The following is a 19,570-nucleotide window of genomic DNA, read 5'->3' as shown; positions in this document are numbered from 1 at the left end:
CCAATATAAATATTTTTTAAAAAGAATAAGTTTGAAGCATTGAACACTAATCATCAAAGACTAGATGAGTGTGATGACATTAAGGATATCGTTCATGAAGAGAGTGAAAAGTCATTAGAAAGACAGCGGAGAAAGAGAAAAACCAAAATGAATGTCAGAAAAGACCCTGAAAATTGCACTGGAGCATTAAGAAGCTAAAATAAAGGGAAGAGATGTTGACATAAAAGAGCTGAACAAAAGATATCAAAGGGCAGATTGAATAGACAAAATTGATTATTGTAACAGAATGTGCAGAGAGCTAGTATTAGAGAATTAAGAGGTTCACAACTTGCTCAGCATTATTCAAGCTGGAAAAACTGAAGGGAAAAAAATTGAAGCTTTGAGTTGAAATACTTACAGATGCCATGGAAAAAATTTTGAATGTTACAAGTAACATTAAAAGAAGATAGAAGAAATACACAGAGTCATTGTACCAGAAACGAATTGGCCAAAACTGAAATATTTCAAGAAGTACCATATAATCAAGAATCAAGGGTAATGAAGTAGGAAGTTCAAGCGGGTACACTGAAGGCAGACAAAAATTAAGGTTCCAGGAATCAATTGGACATCAGTTGACACATTTCAAATTGATGCAACCATGGATGTGTTCTGTCAATGCCAGGAAATTTGGAAGACAGCTGACTGACAGACTAACTGACTGACTAACTAGAAGAGATCTATATTTGTTCCCATTCCCCCCCAAAAAAGGGATCAAATACAATGTTAAAATTATCTAGCAATATCATTAATATCAAATGCAAGCAAAATATGGCTGAAGATCATTCAGAACAGAGTACAATGGCAGTACCTAGAGAACTCCAGAAGTTCAAGCTGGATTTAGAAGAGGCTGTGGCACCAGGGATAAAATTACTGATGTCAAATGGATTCTTCCTAAAAGGAGAAAAAAAATATCAAAAGAATGTCTATTTGTACTTTATTGACTATACCTCTTTATTGACATTTGCCTCTGTAAGATCATAACAAATTATGGCTAACACTGAGAAGAATGGGAATCCCAGAACACTTAATTGTGCTCATGTGAAACTTCTACCTACACCAAGAGGCTACATGCAAACAGCAAACAAACAATACATGGTTTAACATTAAAAAAGGTTTATGTCAGGCTTGTCTCCTTTCTCCATACCTATACAACTGTACACTGAGAAAATTATTTGAGAAGCTGGACTCTATGAAGAAGAATGTGGAATCATAAAAGGAGGAATAACCTTTATTGTGAAGATGACACAATGTGTTTTGCTGAAAGTGAGAAGGATTTAAAGTGCTTAATGCAGAAGATTAAAAAAAACTGGCCTTCAATATGGATTGCATTTCAATGTCAAGAAAACACAAATTCTCCCCACTGGACCAATAGGCAACATCAGGATAGAGAAAAATGGAAATTGTCAACTACTTCACTTACTTGGATAAACACAACAAACACCCTTGGTACCAGCAGTCAGGAGATCAGAATGCTTGTTACACTAGGAAAGTCTACAATCAGGGATCTCCAAATAATTGAGGACCAACTATGTTAGTTTGGAGACTAAAGATGCACCTAATTCAAGCCAATCAGGTGCTGTGGTAGTGAGAGTTAGGCAATGAATAAGGAAACCAGAAGAATAACTGATGCCTTTGAATTGTGGTGCTGCAGACAAGTAGGAGTGTTCCATGGACTGCCAAAAGAACAAATAGATGTGTCCTGGAGAAAGTGCAGCCAGAGTGCTCCTTAGAGGCAAAGATAATAAAGCTTTGTCTCACATACTTTGAGCATGTGGTTAGGAAAAGTTATCCTTCCAACTGTAGCAGCAAGAGAGAGGGGAAAATATGTTCCAGCAAAGTTTAATATTTATGATTACTAGGTATAAGAGTTAGTGGGTTTTCATGTTGGAGGGTCTTTTTAATATATGCATTCTGATATTAGAGGGAAAATAAGACTATTTTGAAAATGATAATCACACCTAAGGAAGCACACATAATGATTTTCTCAAAATGAATGTATAACTAAAAACGTAGTTTCGGCTCCTCCTCCTTCCCAGGAGTCATTGGTGGATTTGAATCGCCAGAGAAATTCCACTTTGGGGATAGTTGTGCAACTACCTGAGGACTACCCCACCAGTTGTTCAGGAAGTCTCTGGTGACAAAGGGGAACACTTAGCTGTTTGATTACACAAGGGTATTTTGTATTGGAAGAAGTGGGAGTCATCTAAGAGGAGTGTGAAGTTGAAGTTGTTGGGAGATTCGTCTCACTTCCTATTGCCCTTGCCTTTCACCTTCCACTTTCTGAATACTTCCACTGAAGTGTTTTTTTAGGGCCCTTCTGACTTCCCTCTTAATTTGCTTGCAAAAAAAAAATTTTTTTTTTTTACTTGTGTGTGGCTGGGATGAACCTCCCTGCTCCTGTGGAGATCACATACAGAAACTTCTGGTCACACACAATCCAAACCATGCCTCCTTAAACAAGTTCTTACAGGAACTTAAGAGGAATGGAGTTACCACCTTTGTGAGAGTTTGTAAGATGATTTACAACACTGATTTTTTTGGAGCAGGAGGGCATCCAGGTTCTTGACTGGCCTTTTGATGGTGGTACAGAACCATCAAGGCAGATCATTGATCAATGGTTAGATTTTGTCAAAATGAAATTCAGTGAAAATTCTGGATGTTGTATTGCAGTCCACTGCCCAGCAGGGCTCGATGGAGCTCCGGTGCTGGTGCTCTAGCCTTGACTGAAGGTGGAATGAAGTATGAAGAAGCAGTGCAGTTCATAAGACAAAAGCATCGTGTAGATTTAACAGCAAGCAGCTTTCCTACTTGGACAATTATCATCCTAAAAGGCGCCTGTGCTTCAGAAGCAGAAGCACCTGCCTCATTCAGTAGAGGAGAGATGCCTGACACTTGGCCTTCAAAGAGAAGTTGACTTATAATTTAGTCATGTATTGTAGTCAATATAGAAGCTTGCTGAACACAAAATCTAACCAGATTTTTGCGTAACTTCTGAAAAGCTGCTTGAGCAGACCCGAAGCTTGCAAAAATTTGTCTCATATTCAATGCTTTCATTCACTAAGTAAAAGAATCTAACTTTTCAGAATTAAAAAGGTGTTTTTCATTTATATTAGCTACCTCTTATTGACTATAATAAATTTCGATAAATAGATGTCTCAAAAAAAAATGTAGTTTCACACTGACCATCCACTGTCTTTTCCAGATGTTCTATTTCTATTCTGACAGGCTTGCTTGCAGCCAACACCCGCTGCTACCCTGCCGTCCTCTGGGGCAGCGCGTATGATGTTCTTAAGTGTCAAGTTTCTCTTGCTGGTTTGGCCTTTACTTCTGTAGTAAAGCTGAACTTTTCTCTCTTCTTAGTTGCAATGAACTGTAATGGTTATGGGGGTTCTGCCTTTGTTGCTGTTGTTTTTGTTAGATGTCATTGAGTTGGATACAACTCACAGTGACCCTGTGAGTCCTGATCTAAACCCCGTCCTGTCCTGTCCTGTGCCTTCCTCATCTGTGACGTATACTGGATGGAGCCCATTGCTGTAGGCACTATGTTAATCTATCTTGTTGAGGATATTGCTCTTTTTTCACTGACCCTCCACCTTCCAAGCATGTTATCCCTCTCCAAGAAATAGCTTTTACCTAGCAACATGCCCAAAGTATGCACATAGGGCAAAGCTTCACTACTAATAGTTGTTGGGGTGCTCGTTACACGCTGTCAATCAACTCATAGCTGACCTCCCGAGAGTTTTCAGAGACTATAATTGCACTGTAGGTAATGGCCCATCTTTCTCCCACAGAGCAGCTGGTAGAGTCAAACTGCCTGCCTTTTGTTTGAGAATGCAGCTCCTTAAAACCACTCAGCCACTAGAGTGTGATGTGATGTGTTGTGTACTGTCAAGTTGGAATGCACCCACAGCAGATCGTCCAGCTGGTTTTCGGAGGCGGTAAATCACTTGAGAGGAGTTGCCCCTCTTTATCCTGTGGAGCAGCTGGTAAATTTGAACCGTGTACCTTTGTGTTGGCAGCTCAATTCCTTCCCACTGAGCTACCAGAGGTACACTGTGTTGTTGTTGTGTACTGTCAAATTGGAACCGACCCATAGTTGGCCCTCCAGCATGTTTTCAGAGGCAGTTAGTTGCACAGCAAGAGATCGCCCATCCTTCTCCCAGGGAGCAGCTGCCAGATTTTAAGAAGGAAATGAAACTTCTTTTTCTTCATTAAATGAGTGATCAGTCAAGATTCGAATTTCATTCCTCTGTTCATTCCTACCCCTGCCTCCATTAGTGCTTGCTATACACTGATTTTCTGAGTTTCTCTCAAGGTATTTGTTGAGTGGGTCTTTATGCCAACCAAAGGCACATTATATGCATTCAAACTCTGCTAGAAATAGGAATTTTTCCCAGTCTTTCAGTAAAAGAACATTGACCAGAGTTAAATATTTGCAGCAAACAAAAGAGAAAGTTTATTTGACAAATATTGTTTCCACTGGACCATGAACTCTATGGGAAGAGTTGAGATATGGCCCTTGTCCTAGGGAAGTTTTCAGTCTAGTGTGGAAGATAGAACACATAACTAAATGGTTAACACTATGATGTGAACAGTTCTATGGCAGAGGAATAATCAAAATGCTACCATGACACAAAGATGAAACAATTAGTTCTGCCTGGTCAGAAAAATGAAATGCAGTAAACAGTCAAAAACCCCATTTGCCATTGCAAAAAAAAAGATCAATAAGGCAAAAATATTGTGAGGAAAAGAATATATCAGCATCAGAAGCACTGATGAACCCTACCAGAAAGAAAGTTTCTAGAAATATTTACTAAAAATTTTGAGTTTTATCATCCTGAATGTGAATGAAGGAAAATCCTATCTCTGGGGGAGGGAAATGTACCTTGGTGAAAATGAGTGTGTCTAGAGAAAAGCCAGTTTGTTGAGTATAGCCTGTCTTGATATGTTTGGGAGTGATGGAGGTGAAGCTGAAGACTAGGAGTGGCCTTCTAAGCCAAGCTATTGATTTGTCCTTTGGATGATGCAGAGGTTATGATGAAGAAGAATGATGTAGTCATATTTGTGTTTTAGAAAGAAAACTGGCAGCAAAACAGAGAGCTGAGGCCAAGAAAACGGTTGGGAATAATTTGTTCCCTCCAGATAAATAAATAGCTTGCCTTACATTGCTCTTTGCTTTTGGATGGGGTTGGGGGGAAGGTGTCAGGCAAGGGAAAAAATAAAAAGGAAAGAGGAAAGGAGGAAATAAAAAAGAGGAAGACAGAAGAAATACTCTGAAGCAAATTTTATGAATCAAAAAGATTGAGGGGGTGAAGGCTCTGTTCTCACCTCAAAGATCTTGTTTGGAAGCCAGGAGCTCTCTCCTGGGGAAAGTCTCTTTGACCCTTCCATCTCATTTGCCCCTCATGTCCAATATTCCTGCTAAATCTCTTCTTTCTCCTCCAAAAAATCTTTTTCTCATTGTTTTTACCACTAAGGAGTCGTGGTTATAAAGTGATTGAAGCTTTCAGCTGCTAAATGAAAGGTCAGTGGTTCAAATCCACCAGCTGTTAGGTAGAAGAAAGAAGTGGCAGTCTGCTTTCATACTTATTATAGCTTTGAAAACATGGTGGGGTCAGTTCTAGTCTATCCCATTGGGTCATAGAAATTAAAATCTACTTGATGGAGGTGGTTGTTGTGTGCTGTCAAGTCACTATCAACTCATGGCTGACCCTCAGTGTGTTTTCAGAGGCAGTAAATTAGATGGGAAGAGATTGCCCATCCTCCCACAGAACAGCTGGTGGATTTGAACTACATGCCTTTGAAATCACAGTGTAGCTTCTTACCACTAGGCCAACAGAGCTCCCTTCTTCATATGTTGTTATTGTTGTTATGTGCTGTTGAGTCAGAACAGACGCATAGCTGACCCTTCAGCGGGCCTCAGAAGCTATAAATGGCACAGGAGGAGACTATCTTTTTCCTGTGGAGGAGTGAATATTTTAATGTGTGTGAATTATAATCACCTGCTATTGGTCATGTTAAAATTCTTTTCACCCTTAAAAGAGTTAAATACTTAGCTGAAATCCTAATTTTTACTATCCACTTGGGTGAGGGTTAGGGGTGCTGTGGATATAGAGAGACCTCAGCTCTTTATTTTTGTACAAGAACATGAACCCTGAATGTGAAAAGTCTCTTCCTTTCTTTACAAAAATTACTGACCTAACTCCTGTGTAAGTTCTCACAAAGAGCCTCATGGAAACTTATTTTGTTCAGTTTAATCAGTATTTATTGTGCATCTAATATGTGTAAGGAGTTGTGGTAAATGGTCTCAGAATGGCTCAATGTTATAAATGAATCTGTCAAAGGTCTCCACATAGGGAAGACGATTAAATGTATTTATTGAAAGACTACTTGCACTTTACTTACATAATTAATAATCGTGAATTTTCCAGTAAGATATTCTTCCTACATTGAGCTGGTGAGTTCTATAAGAACTGGAAATTGTGATTGAGATTTCATAAATGTACTTAAATGGCAAGCATTTCACATCAAGAATTCAGGCTGAGTAGATATGTAATCAAGTCTTCAACATGGGACTAAACACTTGATCTTTATTTATATGTTACTAATTATCTCAAGGAAGGGCTAGAGCCTTCCTGAAGAGAGGCATGAAGAGGTTTAGGAAACCATACTACAAACTCTTTTCTGCATCCTCTTTATACAAGTATCTGTTCTATAGTTAAGATGCCTCTGAGATTCATTTTGGGAAAAAGAAAAGGTAATTTCTTTCAATTATTTCACCTGAGCATAAAGTTTAGCAAATGAGCTAAGAACAGTAATAATAAGAGGGTCTGTGAGGAAGTAGACAAGCTTGAAAAAAATCTCAGAGCAAATGTCTGATTGTGTCATTACAGACATTTCCACCAAGAATAATCTGTCCTCAGGTAGTCTGATCGCAAGCTATTAAGGAATCTGTTTTAAGGAATTAGTAGCTCAATTAAACAAGAAGCATAGTTCCTCAATAATGAGAAATTTCTCCCACAGGCATTTATATATATGACGGGGGAAGATAAAGAGTTAAGATGTGTAAGAAATTAAAAAAAAATACCCTCTGTTACAGTCTTTGGCTGATACATTCTAATTCTTCTTTTTCATATTTTTAAATACAGAATCCCCTTCACCTACAACTGAGTTTAGAAAATTCATTAAGTTCTGATGCTGATGTCACTGTCTCAATCCTGACCATGAACAACTGGTACAATTTTAGCTTGTTGCTGTGCCAGGAAGACTGGAACATCACCGACTTCCTCCTCCTCACCCAGAACAATTCCAAGTTCCACCTGGAGTCGATCATCAACATCACCGCCAATCTCTCCTCCACCGAGGACCTCTTGAGCTTCCTCCAGGCGCAGCTTGAGAGCCTTAAAAACAGCACACCCACGATGGTGATGTTTGGCTGTGACATGGAGAGCATCCGGCAGATTTTCAAAATCACCACCCATTTTGGAGTAACGCTCCCTGAGCTTCGTTGGGTTTTGGGGGACTCCCAGAATGTGGAGGAACTGAGGACAGAAGGTCTACCTTTAGGACTCATTGCTCATGGAAAAACAACACAGTCTGTCTTTGAGTATTACGTGCAAGATGCGATGGAGTTGGTGGCCAGAGCTGTAGCCACAGCCACCATGATCCAGCCAGAGCTTGCCCTCATTCCCAGCACGATGAACTGCATGGACGTGGAAACAACAAATCTCACTTCAGGACAATACTTATCAAGGTAGGATTCCAGGCCTGGTGTTCTCCATTTGTTGGGCTATAACAGGAGGTAATTTAAAAAAAAAAAAAAATCTACCGCCTTTGCAAAAACTATTGACCCTAAGTAATGTTACACTCTAATAATATGTTGAAAGGCATCTTTACTTACATAATCTCTAATTTGTTCCACAGGCTGGAAGGCACATAATGTAGTGGAGAACACTCAGTCCTGCTTTTAAATCTTGGCTTTAAAACTGTGTGTTCTTGGCAAGTTACTTAAAACTTATGAGCCTCAGTTTTCTAATTAGTAAACGAGGATAATATTGAATAGATCGATATCTTAATAATGCCAGAAAAATATGAGTTCAGCAATATGCTTGGCTCATGGTAGATACACAATGTACATTACTTGTCTGTTCTACTCTCCCATATCAATATACTGAGATAAATAGCTGTAAATCTCTAGAATATTTTAGAGAGACTTAAAGTGAAAAATAAGGAGTCAAGCAAGAAATAGACTTCTGTCTGTCCTCTTAGGTCTTAGGAGAACACACTTACAATGGTGTTATAGGCAATATGGAATTTTAAAGGACAATAGTGATTGACAGTATGACCTTGAAGGTCAGCGCTACCACTTTCTACTTGTGTGACTCGGTCAAGATACTTAACTTTTTAGAGCTTTATATAAAGCTCTATATAAAAAACTTTGCTTTATATAAAATTGATATAACAGTAAACCTTGTTGCCCAAGGAGTTATTTTTCTAGATTAGATATATAGGTGGATAGGACATCAGGCAGGAGCTCTGGTGGCCTAGAGGTAAGGAGTTGCACTGCTAACCCAGAAGCACATGGTTCAAATCCACCAGGTGCTTTGTGAGAGAAAGATGGGCAGTCTCCCCCCCATGAAATTTATAGTCTCTAAAAACCCACTAGATGATCAGCTATGAATCAGTTCTGACTCAGCAGCAGATAGCAACTAAAGGTTATTGGGTAGATCAATACATTACTCTAAAGAGGACGTTCTAAGGACTCTCCAAGAGATATACTTATCATTGCTGCTATTACTATCATTATTTTGAATTGGGTCTCAATTTTTTTTTCTTCAATGCTTTAAACTGTTTTGGAATTTTTAAAAGTAAGCTTTAATTCCTTTAATTTAAATAATACCTTGTCATATGCAACTTACTTTCATGACCCCGAAAGGCTATATTATGAATGGCTAGACTTTCTTCTGCAAAGGGATAGAGAGTTAACTCAGAGAATTATTGCTGAATCATAAGTGAAGGCTTAGCTCTAGACGAGGTCCCACTTTTGGGCAGCCCTTCTAGCCCAGGGTCAGCTGACTCTATAGAATAGAGGAATATGAGGCAGCCTCTCAGTGTCTTGCCTTTGACATTACCATTTGGTAAGAACTCAGGACATTCTAAGTGTTTTCTATGTAATTACATATATGCATCAAATACCTACTGTGTGCAAGGATTATACCTACTGTAAAGATTGTTCATGAAATAAAATCATTTCAGATTTATTTATTAAGCCTCTATTAGTCACAGGATAGTATGATGTGTTGGGCTGCTATCTGAATGATCAGTGGTTGAAATAGATACTTCCTGTAAAGATTTACAGCCTCAAGTCTATGGGGGAGAGAATAGTGTAAAAGTATTATATTTTAGGGCATTATTTTTATCGTAGGAGTATGCAATGAGGGTTGCAGAGTGGATTATATTTGGGGGTAGGGGGTGGGGTTTGGGGAGGTACGGGGGGGGATTGTGTACCAATGAGGGAGTTTTTCTTTTGCTTTTCAAGGAGAGGAGCAAATGGGGGGGGAGGGGTTTGTGCGGGGAGAAGGGTGTAACAATGAATGAATGGAATCCCAAAATCTCTGTAGATGTTAATTGAAATGAAAAATAAACAACCTAAATTTTAAAAAAAAAAAAAGATTTACAGCCTCAGAAACCTCATGGAGCATAACCATGAATTAGAATCCACTCAGTGACGGCAATGGCTTTAGTTTTGGTTTTCCATCATCATTTGAATTTTATGTCATTTCCTTTTCTGTATTTAAATTTCCATAAAACTAAGGTCTATGAATATTTTTTCTATAGAGATAGGTAGCAATATCTAGATTTAATACACGGTTTCTTTATACTCTCAAAAACACATTGCTGTAAAGTCAGAACCAACTAATAGCTGGACACGCCCTCCCAGTAGATTTATGGGGCGGTAAATCACAGGGGAGGATATTTCTGGTCTCTCTCCCTCCGAGTCAGTGTTGGATTCAAACCACCAACGACGTACAGCTTTGCAGTTAGCAGTTCATCTTTTTACCAACTATGCCACCAAGCTCCCCTTGATACTCGGGATTTTCTCTTAGGATAAGAAGCTTTTTCCTCTCTAACAAACATTTAAGCAAACCTTGATTTATATTTCTCTTGTTGTTTTTAAGAAATATCATCATTATTTTAGAAGGACAGTTAGAAAAAGCAGACTTGGGGGGGGGAAATCACTTTCAAAACCCACATAATTTATCTTCTTTCTATCTAATGTGAAATGGAGAATATAAAAAAATTATTCTCTCTTGGAGTCTAAAAATGTTTTGAAACTACAGAGAAGGGTTATCTGTTGACTCAGGTTGTGTCCTTACGGGAGCTCTTTTTATGAAGATCAAACTGTTCAGTCTGGTAGCTCAAGATATAATTTATATTAAATGATGTGCCTCTTTCCACAAAGTCCCATGACACGTTGCACATGAAATTATATGATGGTACTTAGCCCCTTCCATCATCATTATCTGTCTATGTGTCTGTCTCCTTGAGCTAGAATATAAACTCCATTAAGCAAAGACACCATTATTCAGTGTAGTGGGATGCCTGGCACATAGCAGGTACTAGACAGTTATTCAAATTACACTAGGAGGAAGGAAAGGAAATCTCTTTTTTCTGACATGTTCCATTATTTGCTTTTTTAGAAGAAAAAGAGTAAATGATCAATAAATATTGTCTAAACAGTAAAGATAGTAAAGATACTGTGCTTAGGTCTTATAAATGGTTACTCTTCGTTTTCTTCTTTGACTCTGGGTGTGTATGTGTGTAACATTAGGTTAATGGGTATCCTTTGTCACTGATGCTGTGTTTGCATATTGCTTATTCTACAGACTTGGCAAGTTTTAAGGGAGAGTGTGAGTTTTACAGCCTGCAGTATTCACAATGACTGCATGAGGGTCAGTGACAATATTTTCATTCCCATAGATTTGTGTTGGAGAACTGAACTCAAAACACTGCAGAAAATAAACCTAGTTCTTCTTCGAGTCCCTGAGGAATCTAGTCAAAGAGAGAGTTTCAAAGTATTCCACAAGGGGTCAAGGAAAGTGAGCAAAATCCTAGGAGGAATCTTTATCATGAATAACTGAAAAGCCGCCTGAAGCCATAGAACATCTGTGGATTTTTTTTCCATCCTCGTTATTTATTTTGTTTAATGCAGACTCTGAGAAAGTTAGTTACTCTCAGTCTATAAGTCACATCTGCATACAGTAATTTTCTTAATTGTTCCTAAATTCTGTGAGGCTGACCCTCCTTCCTCACTGCATAATGAAAGCCGGGAGGATAATGAGCCATGAATAGCGGGTGTCAGAGTTATGCAAGCTTTCATTTCTCACACAGTCATTTTCCGTTTGGCCTGACAGAATTGTTAACATTTTAAAATGTTAATGAAATCACCCGAAACACGGTATTTTTCAGTCGAGGCTTTTAGACTACAAAAATCATACCTCATGACAGGCTACATCGGTGGACATTAGGTAAGTTCCAGAAGAACCTGAGGTTGCCTGATAGACTTCTGCGGAATATCCCTCACCACCATCCCTTGTAACTTGCTGCCTTTGTGATCCTGGAAGAGTTGCTTAAACGCTTCAAACTTTAATTTCCTTATCTCTAAGGATTCCTACTTCAAAAAGTTAAGTGCTATGCCTACAGTCATTCAGCTATCACCTTGTAGGAAAAGATTTAAACCAGTTCATAAAAAATTCAAGTCCCAGGTTGTTTCGGAATTAATAGACACCTTCCTTAATTGGAACCCTATTGCTTTGAATTTATATTCTTTCAGCTAAGAGCTGATATCATTTAGGAGGCATGATTACTCAAGTATGAGTTTCCTTGTCATATGACCCTCTGTAGAATCAAACTTGTTAGCCTGTGTGTTTCTACCAATACTTTAAAAAAAATGTAGTTCTATTGAACATGGAAGGCAGGAGGTTGTTGACACTGGCTCACTGGGGCCCCAGGATGAACCTAGTGCTTGTAGACTGATCCAGTGCGCTGAGCTTTTACTTATACGTTAGCATTCTCTGCTGAGGCAACCACCTATGAGGTGTTACTTCTGAAAAATGCATGTCTTGTAATCTTAGGAATCAACACTTAAGGCAAGCATTGCTTGATGTTGCCAATAAGAAAGCCTGCCACTGGACTAATTTTGCTGATGTCCTTTGATCTTACTCCCCCTTATGTGTCCTCTGTGATGCCAAGAGCTACATCTAAAATTTTCACTAAGTCATGGAGGCTTCAATAAGGAGTGCTGAAAATGTATCTTCCCCCAGGACCCTATTTTGATGAACAAAGTTCAAAGTGACTTCATCTAGGATCCCAGATAGACCAGATTTCACCCTGGAATCTTTCCAAATTGGGAGCATTTCCAAGCTTTCAGTGCCCTGAAAGAAAGTTGTGTTCTTCGGTGCTTTTGAACTTGGTATGTATCATCTACTGTAAAGTTTAGAGATGTCTCGAAAAAGTATGAGGCAAATAGGGAGCAGCCCTGCTACTCTCTCAGGCATTTGAGACCTCTCTCTCAAGGGCAGCTCAGTCTGAGGCCCCCTAATGTCAGAGGAATTCTTGACTCATCAGTTCTGCATAATGTCTCCATTACCATCCCTATCCTAAAAGTATAACAGTCACCTGAGTCAGCAATAGGACTGGAATGAGAGAATGAGGATGAGTTAAACTGGAGAATTACATAGAGTAGAATCCCTGACTGGTGCAAAGAGCTACTGCTCTTGGCTGCTAACCAAAAGGTTAGAGGTTCAAGGTTAGCCAGAGGCACATCAGACCTCTGAAGAAAGACTTGGTGATTGACTTCATGGAAATTCAGCCATTGATAGCCTCATAGTGCACATTTCTACTGTACCACATATGGAGTCAGTACATACCAGAATCTACTCACAGCCAACAGGTATATTTATTATATGGAGTGACCAGGAGCAGTCAAAGGGATGAGTAAAGACCCTAATTCTGGGAAAGAATCAAAGTCCATGAAAATCCATCAAGAATAAGGGCAAGGACCTAGGAGTATGAAACAGACAGAAATATCATGTGAGAGAAGAAAACACAGAAGAGAAAAAAGCACACCACATCTCTAGTTTCTTATCATGTATGTTATATGGAAACAAACGACAAATTACATGGGGGAAATCTGCTTTCAGGGACCTCTTCAAAGTACTAAAAAGCAGTGATATCAGTCTAGAGACTAAGGTGCACCTCATCCAGGCCATTGGTCTTCACAATTACTTGTTATTCTTCAGAGAGCTGGACAATGACTAAGGATGACAGAAGAAGAATTGATGCCCTTGAGTTGTGGTGCTGAAGCAAAGCCTTGAACCTACCATGGACCACTAAGAAAACAAATAGGTCTATCTTGGAAAGGGAGACACCAAGTTTCTCCTTGGAGGCTAGGATTTTGAAGCCTCGTCTCACATACTTTGTGCACGAGGTCAGGAGAAACTAGTCCTTAGAGAAGACTATCATGCTTGGAAGGGTAGAGAGATAGTGCAGGAGAGGAAGAACCTGGATGAGATGGATTGATAGAGTTAACTAGGGCAATGGGATAGGTGTGTTGGAGTCAATGAGACTGGCCTAGGAGAGGGGAGGCTTTAGAGCTGTTGTACCTAGGGTCACTATGGGTTGTAGGTGACTCAACGACACATAACAACAACACAACATGAAAACAGGAAAAAGAAAGTACATATCAGTATGTAATTATCTTAAATTTATTAATGTGTTAATACTCCCCAAAAACTAACAAAAAGTAACATTGTAAAAAATGTTTGTTGACGAGCTCTGGTGGCCTAGTGGCAAGAAGCTGCAACTGCAAGCTCAGAGGTGCACAATTCAAATCCACCAGATGCTCTGCTCGAGAAGGAACAACAATCTCCTCCTGTACCAGTCAGATCTGATTTGATGGTACACACAAAAAAATAATGACATTTTAAAAAAAAGTTTGTTAAAATAAAATCCAGTGGCTTAAGTTTGTGAGGTTTTTCTGTTCTGGGGGAAGGTCAAGAAAAGCACTCCTCCTACACCACAGTTTTACTTGTAAATAACTAGCTTTGGCAAATACTGGCAAAATATAGTCAAGTGATTTGTATGCATCTACATATGAATATTCATAGCAATTCCAGAGTTGGAATCAACTTGGCAGCAGTAGGTTTAGTTTGAGTTTGCATATGTACATATATATTACCATATTAAATTGCTGTTGCCCATTAACTGACAGAAATGTGTTTAAAGATGAGCTTTGTATGTTGTTTTAAAAGACAACAATCAGTTACTCAAATATGTGGGATCCTCTGTTCTGAGGACTAGAATTTAGCAATTACTAATTCCTCTTAAATTCTTTATCATCAGAGACAGTCCTCCAATTGAATTAATTTCTAGTTTTGATACTACCCATTATTCTGGGGAAAGTGTGCTGGAATTTTAATGATTCATACAATCTGTAAATTGCAAATGCAAATGCTTCCTGGATGATTGAGTCCCGTTCTTCTGGCAGATTGATGAAGAGCTCCTTAGGAGACATATGTAGGATCCAAGCAGAAGACATGTGTTTAATTGCATTTACCATACAGTTACCAGGCAGTTACTCTGGTCAGGTACTGTGCCATGCCCAAGATTCAAAAATCACTCACTGTGATGGGCTCTCAGATGAATGCTAAAGTCTCTTTCAGCTTGACAGTCTGCAATGTTACGAAGCAGAATAATGTAAAAAGGAATATTAGGTCATTCCTAATGGTCAGACTTGGGAAGATATAGTGCTTGGACTACTGGAGAAGTCATCATTATAGTGGTGCATACTGTCAAGTAGGAACTGACCCATAGCCAATCCATAGCCAACCTTTTCAGAGGCAATAATCTGAATGGGAGGAGATGGCCCATCTTTCCCTGTGGAGCAGCTGGTGGATTTGAACCGCATACCTTTGCATTGTCAGTGCAATTCTTTACCACTAAGCCACCAGAGTTGGGGGTAAAGTTTCTAAAGAACATTAATATTATCCAAAGAGAAAATATATAAGAAGAAATTGTATGAAAAGAAGAAAAAGAACAATGTATAAAGGAGACCTTTTGATTATTTCCGAAGTATAGAAGTTTGGAGAACATAGCATAAGTTTTTCAGTGAAAGTTTTATTACTTCATTGCAGGTATGAGTTACATTAAGAAAAAATGGGTTTGTAAACTTTTATGGATCTCTTCCCAACCTCCATCACCCATTGTCAAAGACGAGACTATAAAGAATATTACTTGCTGAGATGGCTTTTAAAACATTCTCAAATATTCTTTTTATTGTTGTGAGACTTTATATAGCAAAACATACACCAATTGAACAGTTTCTACATGTACAATTGATTTTTTCATTCTTCAAGTTGTGCAATAATTCTCACCTTCCTTTTCTTAGTTTTCCTCCTCCATTAATATAAACTCACTGCTCCCTAAGGTTCTTATCTTTCAAGTTACTATTATCAGTGTGATCTTATGTACCATGGACTGCCAAGAAAACAAACAGATCCATCTTAGAGAGGGTTAAACCAGGCTGCTCCTTGGAGGCAAGGATTCTGGGGCTTCGTCTGACATACTTTGGACATGTTGTAAGGAGAGACAGGTCTTTAGAGAGGGACATCATGCTGGGTAGAGTGGAGGGACAGCGCAGGAGGGGAAGACCCTCTATGAGGTGGATTGATTCAGTGACTGGGGTACTCGGGATGGGTGTGTCAGAGGCAATGAGATTGGCACAGGATAGAGCAGGGTTTAGGGCTGTTGTACATAGGGTCGCTATGAGTCGCAAACGACTTGACGGCACTTAACAACAACAACATCATAATCAAGGCAGACTTTTTTACTAGCTAAGTCAAACTGAACGGTTTTTAAGAATACATGTCCATTATTTGGTTTAAGTTTCAAAGGTTGTCTCAGGGGTTCCTCCAACCTCCACGACTTCATGTAGTTTGTAGTCTGTGACAATTTTAGTCCCTGTTTTACCCCTTTTGATCAAAATTTTGCTATATAATCCTTGACCAAAAATGTCCAAAAGGGCTTTATTGCAATATATTTTCTGATATGTACCTAGTGCTAAATTTTAAGTGACCAATTAGGAAATATTTTTATTCAGTGCATAAAAGTGAACCTTTTAGTTTTGTCCAAGATGGCTTGGGATCAGGCTTTGTATTATTCTGTTGTAGAGAGGGTTGTTATGAGTCAGAGCAAACTCCAGGGCACCTAACAACAACCACAACTAAACAGGGAGGCAAAGGAATTTGGGAGAATATCCCTAGCAATAATATTGCCGACTACTTTTAACCAAGCAAAGACAAAATAAAACCAACGTTACATTTTTACAGGATAAAATAATTGCTAGAGCTTTATGGAAGATGAGTAGATTTCTAATTTCTTAGGAGGAACGACTAAATATGGTAAGAAGTAATCTCAAGAAAAGAAATTCAGCTCATTTTTCAAGATATAAGAAGATGTGGATACAGGTTTTTGGGGGGTTTTAAAGATAAAATAAAGTTTTTAAGAATAAAAAGACATTTTAAGATTTTCTCCTTCTTTGAGGATTTCCAAGGGTTTTTAAGACTGTAAATGTTTACTGAAGTAGGCTGCCTCACCTTTCTCCTGCAGAAGGGCTGGTGGCCTCAAATCACAGAGCTTTCCGGCAGCAACCGAACAATTATCCCCTTACACCACCAGGGCTCCTTGATAGATGAAACAAGTGGAACTAAAATCATTTACCTGTGATCAACGTAGTGGTCATGATTAAATTAATATGTGTCAGTGATTACATTGTGCAAAGAAAAACCAATCCGTGAGACAGAAACTTGAGAAACAGGAAGAGATAAGTTTTAGGATTAAGAAATAAAGAAAAGTAAGAAAAATGGAATCAACACAGTCCAGAGCTGCTTGTTTTATAAAAAATAACTACAACAGACAAATCCCTCAAATGCCTTATGAAAAGTAAACACTAAATTGCAATTAAGAAAGTACACATAGCATATAAAATACATCCTTCAATCAAGAAAATGATGAGTATAATTACATTAAAGTGAATTTGGAAATGTCAATAAAGTTGGTTGGCTTACAAGATACTAAAATTTATAAGTAGAAAGTCAGAATAGCTCCAAAAAGAAACTGAAGCAGATATGAACAGATTGTTTGCCTTATCACCACACACAAGATGTTAGATAGAAAAAGAGTTGAGGGCGAGACAGAGAAAGAAACTGGTCCCAAGAAACGAACAGGCCTTTATTGCATCTCTGAGAGGGACATCAAGTGATCATGAGCAGAGAGGGTAAAAATGATGCGAAGGTAGTCTATTGCGGCAGTCTCCTTCTATAGGACTCTGAGGGTGGGGGAGACTAGGGAAGGTGGTAATTTCCTCGGAATTTGAAGATGTTAATGAACTTAGGTTTGGGCTTTTGTGATCAGGCCCAAAGCCTTACCAGGTTCCATTCATTGTCTGGTCTGGTTTCTGGTTTACTTTGATGTTTGCTTTGGTCTCTCTTCTGGTGGCCAAGGAGTGATCCAGGCCTGGGGTCAACGGCTATATTCTTCCACAGGGCACACACACAACAAAGCATATCATAAAAACTGGAGTAGCTTTTCAGATCTTTAAGAAACAATATTTTCATGGTTGCCCAGTAGGAATTAAGAAATATGCTAAGGTACCTAATTCAGTCTATGCTGTAGAGTATTTTATAATTCAAAGTGGTTGTGTACCATTGAGTCGGAACTGGTCGATAAGCAGAGTTATTTTTTATATATTATCACAAGTAAATTAAATAACAACTTTCTGAAACAAGCCACCATCAAAATATTATGCATGTCATACTTACGAATGAAATGCACAGGTTGTGTGGAGATGAAGTCCAGGTTTCATGCTCCCTCTCCAAAGAGGTAACTACTTCCAAACATCAACAGATAGCTGGGTCTTTTAGGATTATAGGTCCTCTGCCACCAGGTGTGTCTATTTAAAAATGTAAGCAGTTCTGATTCTCTAGGTTTTAAACATTATGGCAGATGAATATTAAAGACTTTGTCATAAACCATAAAAACCACATTTGTTGAAATAGTATGTTGTTGCTGTTATGTGCCATCGAGTCACCTGCAACTCATAGCGACCCTATCTATGCGCAGCAGCTCTGAAGCCTGCCCTGTCCTGAGCCAGTTTCACCAACTCCAACACCTCTACCCTATTGCCCTAGCTACTATATCAATCCATCTCATCCGGGGTCTTATCCTGCAGGGTCCTCTTCCACTCTTCCAAGCATGATGTCCTTCTCCGACCATCAGTCCCTCCTGGCCACATGCCCAAGGTATGTGAGGCAAAGTTTCAAAATCTTAGCCTCCACGGAGAAACCCACCAATTTGAAAAACCTCTGATTAAGAGGGGCAGGGGGGGCCACTCTGGAAGCAGCTGTCACTATTTGTATTAAAGCACAGCCAAAAAAGAGGTATAGGATATTTTCTTAGCCTGATAAAAGCTATATAAACAAAATATATCTGCACCAAACAATGTGGCAGCTAACATAAAAAACAAAACACAGAAATATCAAAGAATACAATTTAAATGCAAAATGATAAATTCGTATATGCCATATCTATAAGAACATTTATCTAGACAACAATAATATGCCATTTGTCATATCTATAAGAACAGTTATCTAGACAACAATAAGTAAAAGGACTGTCAACAAGCTTCATTTGATACATGTAACTAAAATAAATTATTTTCTTTTGTCCATTGAACATTTACAAAAAGTAATTATGGACTTGGTCACAAAGAAAATTACAGCACATTTTGAAATGAAAAATATTTTATGGGAAATAAAAATAATAACAAAAATGTAAATAAATAAATAATAAAAATTATGTTGGGATGAATAGCCACTGAGTTAATATTTTCATTTTCCAAGTTGGATTTGCTAAGCTATACTCATTAGCTCTATTCTTCTAAGATCCTTTCACTCACTATTATATTTCACTTTACTCATATCTTTCCTTAATTTGAACACTAGAAATGAAGTTATTTTTAGCTTATGTATGTCCTTGGATGAACCACCCTCTCAGCTTCCTCTAGCCCTGCCACTTCTCATTGCTTCAGGGAACATTTCATTTTCTACCTAAATGTCCTCAGTCATTTCATCCCAGGATTATTTTTTCACAGTCTATATAAATTTAAATACCCTCCTCCTAAAGAAAACATATAGTACTGAAATGTTAGCCTCCTAAATTACTCCCCAAAGAAAAGAGCATCGAGAAAGGCAATGCAGAGCTGAATTCAGAGATATTGATGATATTTGCAATTAATGTATCACTATGAATCAGAATCATCTTGACAACACACAACACTGAGAACAATAAGTAAATAATTTTATCTAGTATCACCCAGTAGCAAAATCCTCCTGAAGATTATCCAGAAAAGACTTGAACAGTACATTGACAGAGAACAACCAGAAATACAGTCTGAGTTTAGAAGAAGTCGTGG

General features: G+C 38.5%; 1 protein-coding gene and 1 pseudogene across 2 annotated transcripts in view; both read left to right on the top strand.

Annotated features, from left to right (window-relative positions):
- Nucleotides 1-19,570, top strand: part of GRIN3A (glutamate receptor, ionotropic, N-methyl-D-aspartate 3A) — a 233,333-nt gene that overhangs the window by 71,323 nt on the left and 142,440 nt on the right. For both annotated transcript variants that reach the window (XM_006886896.1, XM_006886895.1), the window contains exon 2: nucleotides 7,188-7,792. In XM_006886896.1, coding sequence (XP_006886958.1) covers nucleotides 7,188-7,792 — 605 coding nt within the window. The remainder of the gene's footprint in view (nucleotides 1-7,187; nucleotides 7,793-19,570) is intronic.
- Nucleotides 2,418-2,913, top strand: LOC102848248 (annotated as a pseudogene).

Source organism: Elephantulus edwardii, unplaced genomic scaffold, assembly GCF_000299155.1.
Source record: "Elephantulus edwardii isolate Elephantulus edwardi_28Jun2011 unplaced genomic scaffold, EleEdw1.0 scaffold00052, whole genome shotgun sequence".
NCBI lineage: Eukaryota > Metazoa > Chordata > Mammalia > Macroscelidea > Macroscelididae > Elephantulus > Elephantulus edwardii.
This window is presented reverse-complemented; position numbering and strand designations above follow the sequence as displayed.